Raw genomic sequence first — 16,080 nt, forward strand, 5'->3', positions numbered from 1 at the left:
TTTTTCTGAGGTCTTGGCTGATTTCTTTTGATTTTCCTGTGATGTTAAGCAAAGAGGCACTGAGTTTGAAGGTAGGCCTTGAAATACATCCACATGTACACTTCCAATTGACTCAAATTATGCCTATTAGGCTATCAGAAGCTTCTAAAGCCATGACGTCATTTTCATTCTAAAGCCATGACGCCATCACAATTTTCCAAGTTGTTTAAAGCTGTGGCACAGTCAACTTAGTGTATGTAAATTTCTGACCCACTGGAATTGTGATACAGTGAATTATAAGTGAAATAATCTGTCTGTAAAGAATTGTTGGAAAAATTACTTGCGTCATGCACAAAGTAGATTTCCTAACCAATTTGCCAAAACTATAGTTTGTTAACAAGAAATCTGTGGAGTGGTTGAAAAATGATTTTTTAATGACTCCAACCTAAGTGTATGTAAACGTCCGACTTCAACTGTACATCAACATGCCCAATATAATCATAAACAACTAAAAATACAACTCAAACTGTTGATAATATGTGCTGCATGCCTATGATCAGAATATCCCTAAACTGAGTAGTATGGCATTAACCCTGTGTGACTAAAATGGACATAGGATCAATCAGCTATTCTGCCTCTTATTTGCAATTTCGTTAACGTGTAAGATGTACATTTTTTAAAAGATTTTCATTATCAGTTGGAAATCTTAAAGCTGACTGGCCAATTCGCATTTGGGGAAGCTTCTGGGAAGTCTTTGTTGTGATTCAGTTACTTTGTCATCTATTCAACTTGTCCTATTGAGGAACATTTTACTAATCAAACTCAAATAGCCTACAGCTCCAAATCAATCACATTTGCTCTTCAAGTAACACAATCTTCTTCACAGTAGTGCCCTCCAGTCTCTTTAAAACAGCTAACGGAGTCCAGATCATCTGCTTATCTTTGGTAGTGTCTGTGAGTTGCTCTTCTTGTTTTTCATTGCACTTAGCCTGTAGGCTATGTAGTAGCACAGAGGCACACAGGAGTTAGGTCAGGTGACTGCTGGTTCTGCACGACTCGACAAGATGATGGTGGTGAAAATAGTGCTTCATGTTCACTCACATGTCTCTGGGAAAGTTCATTTGCATATATATCTCTCCACTGTCCTTTCGCACCTCTTGCAGGTGACATAGCAGCACCAGTGGTACTTGCACTGGCATCTCTCCACAATCCTCTCAGTGTAGGCATTGTAGCCACGACCACAGCACATGAGATTGCAACTCCCACTGTCATTGGATGTCTTATTGCATTGTCTGGAGACAAAAAAAATGTGTTCCAATCAATAAACAACAATATAAAACTCTTATGAATGAGGATCAACATTAGACCTTCAAGGTGTCAAAGGTAGAGTAAAAATCACAATTTCCACTGAAACATTGAGAGAAACACAAACATACCTGTCCTGTGTGCCGAGTGAGCCATGCTTCTCATTGTGTGTGCAGTAATCCGGAGAGCTGACCAGGTAGACCAACTCACTCTCTCTCACTGGTCGAACGTTCAACTCTCTGGGGACCAACTGCTTCCTTGTCCCAACATGACGATGGATCACCTTCGTGGCAGACAGGTACTTGGATTTGAGATCCATGGCAATGTGGTTAATATCATGGAGGCCCTTCCAACATGTTTTGACAGAGCAGGACCCGGACACCCCGTGGCATTTGCATTTTGTCTCTTGAGCATCAATAAGTGCCTGAAAGTATAGCAGAAATTATATTAGGATATAAAAATGTGTTGCCACGCTTTGCAGATGTTAATAATATAATATGTTGTTTATGATGTAAAAAAAACTGTCAAAAAGCCAATGCCACTATTAAAAACAATGACACAATAACTCGTGCGTAATTACCCATGCATCAATATGTATATTTCATGTCAATGTGAGATTAGATCATTACCTGTCTTCCAACTGCATTGTTGTGCAAGTGCATGAGTCTGAACGCCTGAGAGCCAGATCTGCTGTTTCTCATCGGTGCATCAGAAAAGGCAGATCCCATTTGGAGACCGTAGCGCAGGTTATCACCGCATCCTCCCCATATGAAGTCGGGCCCGGCCTGTTCAGCAGGGGCTGGGGCGCACGAGCAACTGGGGAGCTCTCCAGACGAGCAGGCTCTGGCAATGGAGTGACTCACTAAAGCAGCCGCTAGCGAAAACACAAATGCGGACTCCCTGGTGCCTGCAATAGAGCACAGCCAACAGATAAATCAATGCAAATCACAACCAATCACAGAAGTTTACAGGCCACATGATATACTCCAATTTCTAAGATACTTTTTAAAGTGTCTTTAGCCTACCTTTTGCCAAATCTGGTGTAAAACGAGGGGCTTTTTCAACAGATGAACAGTTCCATCGCATGTCATTGAAGGTGTTCTGACAGGTATTTTTGGTCAACTTGGCGGCTTGGACAATACTGTGCATCAGCTCGAGGTTTCTCCGGCAAAGTTGCGATTGATCAGGTGCCAACCAATCTAGTAGCTTGCAATGATGAGTTTGATTCCAGCCTACAGAGCTCCCCTTTACAGTAAGTCCACTGCAAAGGTAAAAACAACAACATTGAATGAGGTAATCAGCTATTTCATATGGTAATCAGCTATTTCATATAGCATAGGCCTATTAAAAGAACAAAAATATGTCAGTAAACAAAGTAGCATAGGCATCTGAATAGACCCATAGCTACATACAAATAAAATAGTAAGGAATACTTACAGCCAATATATAGCAGCACAACAGTTCGCGTTCACAATAAATGTCACTAGAAATAAATCCATGCCGCATTTCATTGTAAAAAAGAAATAGTAAATCCTCTGCCTAAAATAAAAGTATAGCTCCAAACGATTCCTTGAGTATCCAGTGATTGTTTTCAGTTTGCCTCTGCGGTCTGGAATGGGGTCAGGCGGTATGGCCCTCCTATAGCCTATGCTGCAAGCCACTGGTGGTGTGATCTCAACTCCAGGGAGTCTTATGTCGCCGCCACGATAGCCACGCCTCATTCAATTGGCGATTTGTGAATGACAAAGGCTGAAGAACATACGCACACCTAGGTACTTTTTGCAGGTGCTGGAGTTGTAAGTGAATTTTTGGAAAATAAAAAGGAAAACGCCGCACACCGCTGCTCATGCTCCCAGGTGATTCATTTTGTGAATGAACCATGGAATGAACACAGGCACACGGATCCAACTCGAATTATGGAGATGGAATTGTTACATAGGCCTATTAGAAGTCCGATGCATCCTATGCGTTTCAAAAGATTTCCATTAATGTGCCATTAATCATGATTGATTAAAAGAGAGCCATGCAAAGTGTTAGACATGTAGGCTAAAGCGGGATACATTCATGAATTGATATTCAACACTTAAATTAACTAGCCCTGAAGTCATTTGAAGAGTTCCTTTGAAAAATAATCTGCAACATTGTAATCTAATCTAAATCAATGTGTGACAATCCGACACTGATAACATCTCCAATCTCTGCCAGTACAATAACTTCCACAATTTTACAATATTTAAACTCGGCTCTCTGTGTTCAAAGGATATGTGGAGGCCTAATTTTGTGCAGTCCAATACGTATGAGAACGTTTGATAATTTGACATCTCTAAATAGCGGGAATCCCTGACCGATGTCAGTATTACGTGCACGTATAAGTGTCATTACAACGTTTTACATTGGACTTTAAACAAACGTTCAAGATTGACTTCTTCACAAATGAAGGTTAGGTCTGCTCGTAAAGTGTGTGATTCTCGCTTAGGTTGCGAGAGGACTTGGATTCAAATCCCGGACGAGCTCAGTTTTTGAATGTCCCATGTATCCACCAAAATGTTCATCAATAAATTAAAGTAGTAGATTAGAGAGGCAGGCATAATGGTATCGAAAACAGTTATGTTTTAGCTCAACTAATCCAATTAACAAGGCCCATTATCAAGGTAGGCTACTGAATTCTAACCTCCAAAACAGAACATCTTACACTTAAAAGTTTGATGCTATCAGTTTTTCAAGTGTGTGTGTTTGTGTGTGATATACACACTACTCCCCTGATAGAATCACACTATAGCCTCTGGACTTAAAGTCTACCCAACAAATCCTTATCAACAAAGAAAACAGGGAACCAGAAACAGGGATTTCAGTGGCATGGTCAAATAAGGCAGTATAAATGGTTAATTATCTGCATGTGGTATGAGCAAAGGATTAGTGGTTGAAAGAGGGTTTCTTAGTGAGAGGATTATTTAAACTTGTGTTTATCTAACCCCTATTATATTCCCTCCCTGAGAGATGCTGGATTTTCTCTTAGAAGTAGTCTTATGGTAAGACTTTGCCAGAACACCTTATTAGTGTCTTGATTACTGTCAATGGGAACACGGTAGGGGATAATGTTAAAAGTGTTTTTGAAAGGGGACTTGCCACTGCTAATTTCACTATTATTGCTTTTCCATTTTAATTAATCTATTCAACACATGTGGTCCCACAAATAATCAGCAAAGGATGGCGATTCAGTATTGTGCATGTATTGTAATATGTTAATGTTTAGCCTTGGTATACACCATCTCTTCCCCTGAGTAGCCTTTTTTAGAACCTTCTGGCAGATCCACAATTCCTGTTACAGCTAAAACAAGATAAATGCCCTGTACTTCCGTGGTGAGATGACTGATTTTCTTACACCAGCAAGGCCACAGATTTCTGCCACTGTGTCCTGGGGGTTTTCTGGCGGCAGGTAGCCTAGTGATTAAGAGTATTGGCCCAGTAACCGGAAGGTTGTTGGATAAAATCCTCTGAGCAGACCAGGTGAAACATCTGTCAATGTGCCCTATAAGTCCCTCTGGATAAGAATGTCTAAATGACTAACGTGAATGTCATCACGCTTATATTGTAGCGTCAGTATGTCCTCTGTTTTTGTTGAATCAGTTCAATGCTTTTCTTTATGCTTTTTGAAGTTGCCTAGAGGTTACAATTATTCTAATCTTTGGCTGATTGCTTCTTCCCTTGTTGCATCTCATATTACACTTGGTTGGTTAACTTCAAGTCCTGTGTCTCATTATGAAAACAAAATATTCACTGTCAAAACTTATATACTTATATTATTGCTTGACAAAAATGAAATGCATTTTCTCTCCAGTGGGGCCTGTGAGCTACTTTTAGTTTAATATTGTCTTGCTCTCACCTAGCCTATGTAATTCTGAAATGTAGTGGAGTTTATTTGCCACAGCCACTCCCCACCCCCCCGGAACATTCTCTCTGCTGTGAAAACCATTCTACCCCAAAGCAAATCCTTCCTTTTGTTGGATATCCAGCTTTAGATTGGGTGTTAGGCTTGAGAAGTGAGAAATCATTCATGTTTATGAAAGGTGCATTTTTGGGTGTGAGCTGGCATGCAAAGGTTGGCCCTTCCTGTTTCTCCTTTTCTTCCTCTGATAATGCTTATTCATGGGTTCTACAGTTAAACATTTCACCAAAGGAATGGAAGTATACACACACAAAATGACAAATAGTGTGTATTGGGTGTTGGAGAGGCAGACGTTTGAAGTCTTTGCTGAAAGGGTATTGCGTCTTGTGAGTGATGAAATAGGATCGCATAGGTCTTATAGGCTATGCATCTTTACAACTGATAACAGAAAACATGCATTGATTTTAATTTCATTACATTTCTTTCAAAATTACCTGAATTGACCCCAAAAATGTAGTCTTCTTATATGTTGGTTCTCCCTATATCACATGACAGCTCCAAAGTTAATAGTGAGTATTAATCATTATTGCATTTTTATCAAATATTCTCTCATAGCCTAGAGATGGTACTCAAATAAATGCTCCTACGCCACAAATGTATTGATTAAACTTCAGTTATGAGTCCTTTCTGTTGCTAAAATGTTCTGAATATGATTTCTTACCAAAAGGGGGCACTGCACATCAACACAACGTGGATCCATAGCTGTCGCTAGACCTTTTATTTCCAAACATTAGGCCGACATTAAAATGTTGTACTTCTACGCATTGTTCTTCCTTTACTGCTTAATTCACCATGTGAACAGCTCCTTCACTGTCCTTGATCTACAGACAAGTAAATGGAGGCCCCAGCCCAGTCTAGCTCGGTGGAAAGACAAGATAGGTTTGATTTTCTTGTACTGGTGGAGCAAGATGATGCCATGGAATCCACATCTACTGTCTCAATCAGATACTGATTGGATCATATTGACAGGTGACAAAAACCACATGTTAATGCAAGGTGTAACCAGGCCTTTACATACAGCTTGTTGCTAGCTGGGCCCTTTTTAGGGTTTAGCATTTTAGCTAACCGTATCCCCTTTCCTATCCCTAATATAATTATCCTAACCTGCCATGTTAAATCTCCTAACTTCAGGTCGAAGCTGTATTCTACCTAGTCAGAACCCCTTTTTAGGTACACGTGTACCCAGAGGACTTGTAATGATGGACATTGATATTATACTATGTAATGGTAGGCCAATAATATTGTCTTATTTTCATAACTACATTTATGAAGGTGAATACCTGTATGGTGGGTAAAGCTGGTTGATTGTGGTTACGCTTACACTGTCACTCTTAGTATGTCTATGGCCCCCATGGGTTGAAAGCAAATAGCATTTTAGCCTGCATCAAACCTGCAAACAGAAGCTTGCAGCAAGCTACATACAGTATATTTGCTCTATTTTCAAAAGAGGCAATATATACCTCAGTATGTCAGTACTGTAGAAGACTATGGTTTTAATGGAACTTTTGGCTGCCATATGCATTGTTTAAAACAAAAAATCATATAACAAGTGTGAATTTAATACAATTTAATATTATAAATCAATTCAATTTACAAAAACAGAATTATATTTTCTATACATATTTACAATCACAAGAGAGTATACAAATGTACATTATATTCAACAAAGCAGGGAAACAAATATACCCTCATTTACCTACAAACAATCCAAATAATGCATATTCCAACACAAACCACAATGTACACTTCAACTAAACAACGTTTGAATTAAGGGACATATAGCTACCAGAGTTCGGGCCAATTCTATCTTGACCCAACTTGACAAAGGCATTGAATTTAATCGCAAAGCATGAATTGGAGAATGAACCATTCTAAGTACTGAATTGAACCACTACTACTACGTAATACTACAACACCATGGCTCACTGTCCTTTTTGGGCATGTTTGTAAACTGTAAGTTGTAATGTTTTATAACAACTCTTATTGAGGAAATTAGGCTACTGGATAATGTAGAATTACCATAATAACTGCAAAGTAATATGTTGGAACTTCCTTTGGTAAATGGTTTTATATATGAAGAGTTTCGCTCCCAAAACGCTATATCCACTAATTTTTAACATTTGTACTTTTTCATCAGAAGTGATTGCTTATTGCTTCAGGTGTGTGTGAAATATACCTGTTCTCAGGTTTTTTATTAATAGATTTTAGATTCAAATGTTTTTTTTTGTGTGCAAAATGCTATATATACATTGTTTAGCCAAAATGGAATGTTCATATCTTGTACATTTGACTGTGATATGTGGTTGTCTCACCTCGCCATCTTAAGATGAATGCACTATTTGTGAATTGCTCAGGATAATTCCATCCGCTAATGACTAAAATGTCAAATATGAATATTTTACATACAGATCTCATATAAAGCTTGCCAGCGCGTAGTCCAAAAAACTGGAAATGAGTTACATCTGGTTCAGTCAGCCATTCCTACGGGGAAAATTAATGGGGAAAGAATAATGTTTTGGAATGAACACTGAAAAGAAGGTCTGAGGTTAACACAGGCTTGGGAGATCTTATACATTTTGTTCTATGAGATAATGTCAGTCACATGACCATTAGGAATTATGAAGCCTTTATGTGCTTTTTTAAATGACAAAAATGCTTAAAAATTCACGAAAAGTGACATTAGCTGATGAAGATGATCCCATAGAACAAAACATATAAGATATCATAAGCCTGTGTTTACTACAGACCTTATTTTCAGTGTTTATCCAAAAACCCTACAAAAACTCAATTCATTTCTCCATAGGCTTTGTCCAATGAGTCATCGCGGAGTTAGTGCCTACAAAAAGACGCCATTACTATTGCTCTCTATTCCTGTATTGGTTCATAAAAAAAAAAAAATGTTTACATTTAAATATGGATGTCACAAATATATAATGTGTACAGTTCTTTATTATATATGTAGTTATTTGTCATATTTGACTGTGTAAAACCTAGCAGTACTACTTACAGTACCAGTCAAAAGTTTGGACACACCTACTCATTCAAGGGTTTTTCTTTATTTTACTATTTTCTACATTGTAGAATAATTAGTGAAGACATCAGAACTATGAAATAACACATATGGAACCACAAAGTAAGCCAAAAAGTGTTAAACAAATCAAAATCTATTTTATATTTGAGATTCTTCAAATTAGCCACCCTTTGCCTTGATGACAGCTTTAAACACTCTTGGCATTCTCTCAACCAACTTCATGAGGTAGTCACCTGGAATGCATTACAAGTTAGGTGCCTTGTTAAAAGATAATTTGTGGAATTTCTTTCCTTCTTAATGCGTTTGAGCCAATCAGTTGTGCTGTGACAAGGTAGGGGTGGTATACAGAAGATAGCCCTATTTGGTAAAAGACCAAGTTCATATTATGGCAAGAACAGCTCAAATAAGCAAAGAGAAATGACTGTCCATCATTACTTTAAGACATGAAGGTTAGTCAATCTGGACATTTTCAATAACTTTTAAAGTTTCTTCAAGTGCAGTCGCAAAAACCATCAAGCGCTATGATGAAACTGTCTCTCATGGTCGAATTGCTGCAAAGAAACCACTACTAAGGGACACCAACATGAAGAATAGACTTGCTTGGGACGAGAAACACGAGCAATGGACATTAGACCAGTGGAAATCTGTCCTTTGGTCTGATGAGTCCAAATTTGAGATTTTTGGTTCCAACCGTCGTCTTTGTGAGATGCAGAGTAGGTGAACGAATGTCCTCCGCATGTGTGGAAGGGTGGCTACTTAGAAGAATCTAAAATCTAAAATATATTTTCATTTGCTTAACACTTTTTTGTTTATTACGTGATTCCATGTGTTATTTAATAGTTTTGATGTCTTCACTATTATTCTACAATGTAGAAAATAGTAAAAATAAAGAAAAACCCTTGAATGAGTAGGTGTGTCCAAACTTCTGACTATTACTGTACTTCTCTGAGAGTGAGGCGGATATATAGCGTTTTGCAACAAAACATGATTATTTGTCTCTCTGAAATGAAACCATCAAGTGATAGATTTTAAACAAATACATGTCTGTCATCGAACAACCCCATGCCATGATTAGATGGTGAAAACACAACAATCTCTTTCATAAGTTATCTAAACAATAAAAACTAATTTACCAACATTTCTGAAAATGTATATATAGTGTTTTGGAATGAAACTCTTCATCTATTGTTCCTTCCGTAACTGTTTTGAAACCTTTTCAAAACAACTGGACCAGATTCTGCTTTTGTCACCAATTTTCCAGAAGGTTGACTGCATGGTGATCGACCAAACCGTGTAATAATAACAGTACATGCACAGTGCAGAACAGTTTCATAAACATCCAGAAACTGCATGTTGACAGATACTCCGTGCCCTTAAATTATTCCTTAAAGACTAATGTGTTCACTCACATATAAACATGAACATGAGAAGGAGTTATATGCTGAAAAATATTTTGACTGTGTGTGATATTTACAAAAGCTTCAAGCTGCCTATGTATATGGAAAGACAGAATTCTTCTGAGAAAAACTGAAACACAAATGGCCTTCCAGACACAGGACATGACTGGTTCAGCTCCATGGGAATGACAAGTGAATTAGTTATTTCAAACAAACCCAAGCAGAACTAAATAAAGAAAAGAAATATAACCCCATCCAGAAAAGTATTGTGATCATGACCGGTCAACATAGTAAAATGATGAATAGCATTTCAGGTCATGCTATTAGTAATTTTGAAAAATAAAACATATAATCTACAGTATTATTCCAAGTGATTCCATATTTGACAAACAACTTAATTTCAAATAAAAAAGAAACATTCATACTGACCTTATTATTCAAGAGAGAGAGAGAGGGGGGGGGAGAGGGAGAGAGAGAGGGGGGAGAGAGAGGGAGAGAGAGAGAGGGGGGAGAGAGAGGGAGAGAGAGAGGGGGGAGAGAGAGGGGGAGAGACAAGGAGGGAGAGAGAGAGTGAGTGGGAGAGAGGGAAAGATGGAGAGAGGGAGGGAAGGAGGGAGAGAGGGGGAGAGGGAGAGAGAGGGAGAGAGGGAGATAGACGGAGAGAGTGAGGGAGAGGGTGAGAGAGAGAGAGAAAGATAGAGAGAAGGAGGGATAGAGAGGGAGAGAGAGAGAGAGAAGGAGGGAGAGAGAGAGGGAGAGAGAGAGGGAGAGGGAGAGGGAGAGGGAGGGAGAGAGAGAGAGAGAGAGAGAGAGATAGAGGGAGACAGAGAGTGAGAGGGATTTGCCTACAGATCAATAATTTGCTTTAACCAGTGCACATTCTAACAGAGAAATGTTTTTGTTTCAGCTATAAATGTTAATTTCATCAGACAACTGCCACACATTGTATTTCTATATTGTTTTCAAAAAACGTTTACAGTATGTACCTATGTTGTCTAACTAACAGACAGTTCTTTCAGTGGAGACATGACTGACTCCTGTCAACCTTGGTTTCTCAAGCATGTCATGACCAGGGAAACCAAGTTATTATCTATAAATGCACAATTCTAAAAGTAAAGTCTAATGTATTTATTTCTTCAAACAACTCCTCCCTTTCTTAATGCTAAGACACGTTGGGTGCATATTTGTCCATCATCACCTCCGAAGGTCATAGTCATCATCGCTCTGTGGAAGGAATCTTCCATTAAGAGATAACAGGCAGCGGTTAATATCAATACACCAGGTCATCCCACTATTATAAGGGAGGGTGGGGCTTATCAGCTCAGTAGTAGCCTGAAGGGGCGGGCCTGGCCCAGGCTGAGGGCAGATACTTTAGTACTGTACATGATGTCATCTCTGGAGTAGGTGGGCATCCTCATCTCCTATTGGTTGATATGTGATAGGTGGTGGTGATGGTTGCAGAGGAAGAGTAGAGTGGGAGGAGCCTCCCCCAGGCCATAAGTGGATATGCTGGTAGAGGGGTGGGTCGTGGCTTGACACACAGGTTGGTAGGCCTGCCACTTCAGGAGTGGCTGGCCGGGGGGGCATCCCCGAGGCGGATGCTCCCCAAGAAGGTGGTGTGGTTGGTCATGCTGATGGAGGTGTCCTCGTACACCATCTTGATGGAGATCTTCTGCCGGGCACGCAACAGACACACCCCAGCCGTGTAGCAGGTGTTGAACTTGCGCTGTCCCGTCTCAATGCTCCGCGTACAGCGCAGGAACGGCGTCTTGTCCACCATCACCTCATAGCTAGCAATGTCAGTGAAGTTGAGGTAGTAAACCTGGTAGGCAAAGTTATGTGTGGACAAACATGCCATAAATATTATTTTAAATTCTGAGGAAATAACACAAATATTAGAATACAGATAATTAACTACTAGACTACTTATTTAACTGAATTTATTTCCAATCATGAGATATAGCAGGCAAATGGGGCAAAAATTAGCACAACATATGATTCACTTTGTACAATGTGGCTCAGTTTGAAGGGCATGCAATACATTCACTTCACTCATCCAGACATTTCCCTCTGCAGCCAAAAGCACAGTTAAAATCAACCATGTGTGTTCTGAGAAATGTAGCCTATAGTAATCCAGATAATTGCTATTTAATACAAGTAATTTCATGGGGAAATCTAATTTGGATTTCTGTCAATAATAAAGCTTAGACTCATTGCTCAAGGATTATAAATTATGCCTAGTATAGTCAGCCTTACCATAGCCAATTTAGATGTTTTGACCTTACTAACCTTTGAGATATCATAATTCACTGGGACTGCAGAAAGAAAGGATGAGTGACATGCAGGCAACAGGAAGAGTTAGGCCCAAGACCGTACTCACTTCTACCTGACTATAGATGAAGTAGGTGCCATCTACCAACACCTCCAGCTCCCCAGATCTCGAGTGCATCTTGAACACCTTGTGATGCATGGATATCATTTTCCAGTTTCTCAGTACGCCTTCTGAAAGATCTCAGCGTGAGAAAAGGGCAGTCACTCAACATCCGTCATTGCCATACAATTATAGACAGGCAAAAAATAAACTGCAGTAAATACAATGTGTATGTGTATGTCTCCTGCAGCGAATTAATGTCTTAACTTATTCCGATCTAGTCTTAGAGAAACTAATAACAAATAATAGACTTCTTGAAAAGTATTTCTGACTGTAAATGTGCGTTTAATGCGTTTAATTCAGTGATGTGAGGAAGAGAGGATCTAAAATTTAACTCTTACCTTCCTTGACCTGTATTGTTGTTTCCTGGCCTTGGAGATGTACCACAGCCAGCTGTAACAAAACAAGAAAGAATACATTTGTGGAAAAGTGGACATACATAAAAAAAACATTAAAAAATGAAAAGAGTAACACACCTGGCTATCTCTGACTCTGCCCCCTGTAGATTAGAAAACAATTACTGTGTCAGTTTTTTGAATGAAAGATTGAACAACACAAATAAATCAGGATTTGGGCCAAATGGAATGAAAGTGAGGGGGTACCTGAGGGTCCTTGAAGACCAGGGGGTCCCTGTGGCCCTGGGGGTCCAGCAGGGCCTGGAGGTCCGGGTGGTCCTGAGGGGCCCATGGCGTTGTTCCCAGGGATGCCTGGAATGCCAGGAATACCAGGTGGCCCCTGTGGCCCTGGAGGGCCTAGGGGGCCAGGTGCACCCGGAGGGCCCTTCTTACCTAAAAAGTAAAATCTGAATTAGTGGGTACTATGACATGAAAGAAAATACAAATAACCTCATCAGCACTGCACCATCACCTGTAGCAATGGAAGCGTTCACTTAAAGGAAAAATCCACCCAAAACCACTCATTCCTTTAATTTACAGGGTTAAATAACACTAATAAACTCAGCAAAAAAGAAATGTCCTCTCACTGTCAACTGCGTTTATTTTCATCAAACTTAACATGTGTAAATATTTGTATGAACATAACAAGATTCAATAACTGAGACATAAACTGAACAAGTTCCACAGACGTGACTAACAGAAATGGAATAATGTGTCCCTGGACAAAGGGGGGTCAAAATTAAAAGTAACAGTCAGTATCTGGTGTGTTTGGACCATGATAGTTTGTTGGTGATGTAGACACCAAGGAAATTGAAGCTCTCAACTTGCTCCACTACAGCCCCGTCGATGAGAATGGGGGTGGGCTCGGTCTTCCTTTTTCTGTAGTCCACAATCATTGCATCATCTGTGGATCTGTTGGGGTGGTATGAAAATTGGAGTGTGTCTAGGGTTTCTGGGATAATGGTGTTGATGTGAGCCATGGCCAGCCTTTCAAAGCACTTCATGGCTACAGATGTGAGTACTACGGGTCGGTAGTCATTTAGGCAGTTTAGCTTGGTGTTCTTGGGCACAGGAACTATTGTGGTCTGCTTGAAACATGTTGGTATTACAGACTCGGTCAGGGAGAGGTTGAAAATGACAGTGAAGACACTTGCCAGTTGGTCAGCGCATGCTGGGAGTACAGGTCCTGGTAATCCTTCTGACCCTGCAGCCTTGTGAATGTTGGCCTGTTTAAACATCTTACTCACATCAGCTACGGAGAGCGTGATCACACAATCGTCCGGAACAGCTGATGCTTGCATGCATGCTTCAGTGTTGCTTGCCTCAAAGCGAAAATAGAAGTAATTTAGCTCGTCTCGTAGGCTCGTGTCATTGGGCAGCTCGCGTCACTGGGCAGCTCGCGGCTGTGCTTCCCTTTGTAGTCCGTAATAGTTTGCAAGCCCTGCCACATCCGATGAGTGTTGGAGCCTGTGTAGTACGATTCAATCTTAGTCCTGTACTGACGCTTTGCCTGTTTGATGGTTTGTCGAAGGGCATTTGTCGGAGGGATTTCTTATAAGCATCCCGCTCATTGAAAGAGGCAGCTCTCCCCTTTAGCTCATAGCGGATGTTGCCTGTAATCCATGGCTGGTTGGGGTATGTACGTACGGTCACTGTGGGGACGATGTCCTCGATGCACTTATTGATGAAGCCAGTGACTCAATGCCATCGGAAGAATCCCGGAACATATTCCAGTCTGTGCTAGCAAAACAATCCTATAGCTTAGCATCTGCGTCATCTGACCACTTCCTTATTGAGCGAGTCACTGGTACTTCCTGCTTTAGTCATAGCTTGTAAGCAGGAATCAGGAGGATAGATTTATGGTCAGATTTGCGAAATGGAGGGCGAGGGACAGCTTTGTACGTGTCTCTGTGTGTGGTATAAAGGTGGTGTAAAGTTTTTTTCCCCTCTGGTTGCACATTTGACATGCTGGTAGAAATGAGGTAAAACGGATTTAAGTTTGCCTGCATTAAAGTCCCCGCCCACTAGGAGCGCCACCTCTGGATGAGCATTTTCTTGTTTGCTTATGGCCTTATACAGCTCGTTGAGTGTGGTCTTAGTGCCAGAGTCAGTTTGTGGTGATAAATAGAAGGCTACGAAAAATATAGATGAAAACTCTGTTTATAAATAGTGTGGTCTACAGATCATTATGAGATACTCTACCTCAGGCGAGAAAAACCTCAAGAATTCCTTAATATTAGATTTCGTACACCAGCTGTTATTTACAAATAGACATTGACCACCACCCCTTGTCTTACCGGAGGCAGCTGTTCTATCTTGCAGATGGACCGAAAACCCAGACAGCTGTATGTTATCCATGTCGTTGTTCAGCCACGACTCAGTGAAACATAAGATATTACAGTTTTAATGTCCCTTTGGTAGGATAGTCTTGATCAGAGCTCATCCATTTTGTTGTCCAATGATTGCACGTTGGCTAATAGGACTGATGGTAGAGGGGGATTACTCACTCGCCGTTCAGATCCTTACAAGGCACCTCAACCCATGTCCCCGATATCTCCGTCTCTTCTTCATGCGAATGACGGGGATTTGGGCCTTATTGGGTGTCTAAAGTAAATCTTTCACGTCAGACTAGTTAAAGAAAAAAATATTTGTCCAGTACGAGGTAAGCAATCGCTGTCCTGATATCCAGAAGCTCTTTTTGGTCATAAGAGACGGTGTCGGAAACATTATGTACAAAATAAGTTACAAATAACTCTTCCGAGATGTGAGATAATTAACTTGCTCTCTGTAATATCGCACAGTTTTGGATTCGTTACATTATGTACTTTAGAGGACAATAGTCACATTTCTCGACATATACACTGACTTTGAGAAGAGATTGCATGACGATTAGCTTAGCAATCGCGTGACGCAGCATGACAACGTGAACGCGATTGGTCGACAGTCTGCTGGGTGGGGCGTTATATGTTTCATTCTTTGGATTCCTATCTCCTTTCTCTAATATATCTGGCAATGGCACCATGCAATGTACCCTGGACTGGAGAGGCAGACAAATTGGAAAAATGTGCTAGATCCTCCGTTAAGTTACACATTTCTTGAGGTAAGAATATTGCAAAAATATGATCAATGGCTCAGTCGAGAGAAGACATCTTCCCGAGTTATGACATTGGCCAGTATTGAAATCTGATATTTATGATAAACATTTTCGCGATCTAAAAGTCGGATTCCTATTAACCTGTCTGGGAACGGGGTTCCGCTAGCGGAACAACCCTCGCCAACAGCCAATGAAATTGCAGGGCGCCAAATTCAATCACAGAAATCTCATAAATCAAATTTCTCAAACATACAAGTATTAGGCACAATTTTAAAGATAAAATTCTCGTTAATCCAGCCACAGTGTCTGATTTGAAAAAGGCTTTACAGCGAAAACTCCACAAACGATTATGTTAGGTCACCACCAAGTCATAGAAAAAGACAGCAATTTTCCAGCCAAAGAGAGTTAGATTTTTCCAGCCAAAGAGAGTTAGCAGAAATATAGATAAAATTAATCACTAACCTTTGATGATCTTCATCAGATGACACTCATAGGACTTCAT

General features: G+C 40.2%; 2 protein-coding genes across 2 annotated transcripts in view; both read right to left on the reverse strand.

Moving 5' to 3' along the window:
• Positions 1 to 1,096: 1,096 nt before the first annotated feature.
• On the reverse strand, positions 1,097 to 2,795 carry LOC139421952 (wnt 11, family member 2). The gene is made up of 5 exons (XM_071173090.1): positions 2,722 to 2,795; positions 2,310 to 2,545; positions 1,914 to 2,191; positions 1,416 to 1,708; positions 1,097 to 1,271 (listed from the first exon to the last, which is right to left on the reverse strand). The coding sequence occupies exons 1-5, from the start codon at positions 2,793 to 2,795 to the stop codon at positions 1,097 to 1,099; spliced, it is 1,056 nt and encodes a 351-aa protein (XP_071029191.1).
• A 7,668-nt stretch (positions 2,796 to 10,463) lies between these two features.
• The window catches only part of LOC139422954 (ectodysplasin-A-like), a 67,995-nt gene continuing 62,378 nt past the window's right edge, over positions 10,464 to 16,080 (reverse strand). Inside the window, exons 4-8 of the mRNA XM_071174468.1 lie at positions 12,692 to 12,877; positions 12,566 to 12,588; positions 12,431 to 12,482; positions 12,039 to 12,169; positions 10,464 to 11,480 (exon numbers count right to left, since the gene is read on the reverse strand). Of these exons, the coding sequence (XP_071030569.1) occupies positions 11,220 to 11,480; positions 12,039 to 12,169; positions 12,431 to 12,482; positions 12,566 to 12,588; positions 12,692 to 12,877 (653 nt within the window). The 3' untranslated portion in view covers positions 10,464 to 11,219. The remainder of the gene's footprint in view (positions 11,481 to 12,038; positions 12,170 to 12,430; positions 12,483 to 12,565; positions 12,589 to 12,691; positions 12,878 to 16,080) is intronic.

The sequence above is a fragment of the Oncorhynchus clarkii genome, chromosome 12 (assembly GCF_045791955.1).
Source record: "Oncorhynchus clarkii lewisi isolate Uvic-CL-2024 chromosome 12, UVic_Ocla_1.0, whole genome shotgun sequence".
NCBI classification, from domain to species: Eukaryota; Metazoa; Chordata; class Actinopteri; order Salmoniformes; family Salmonidae; genus Oncorhynchus; species Oncorhynchus clarkii.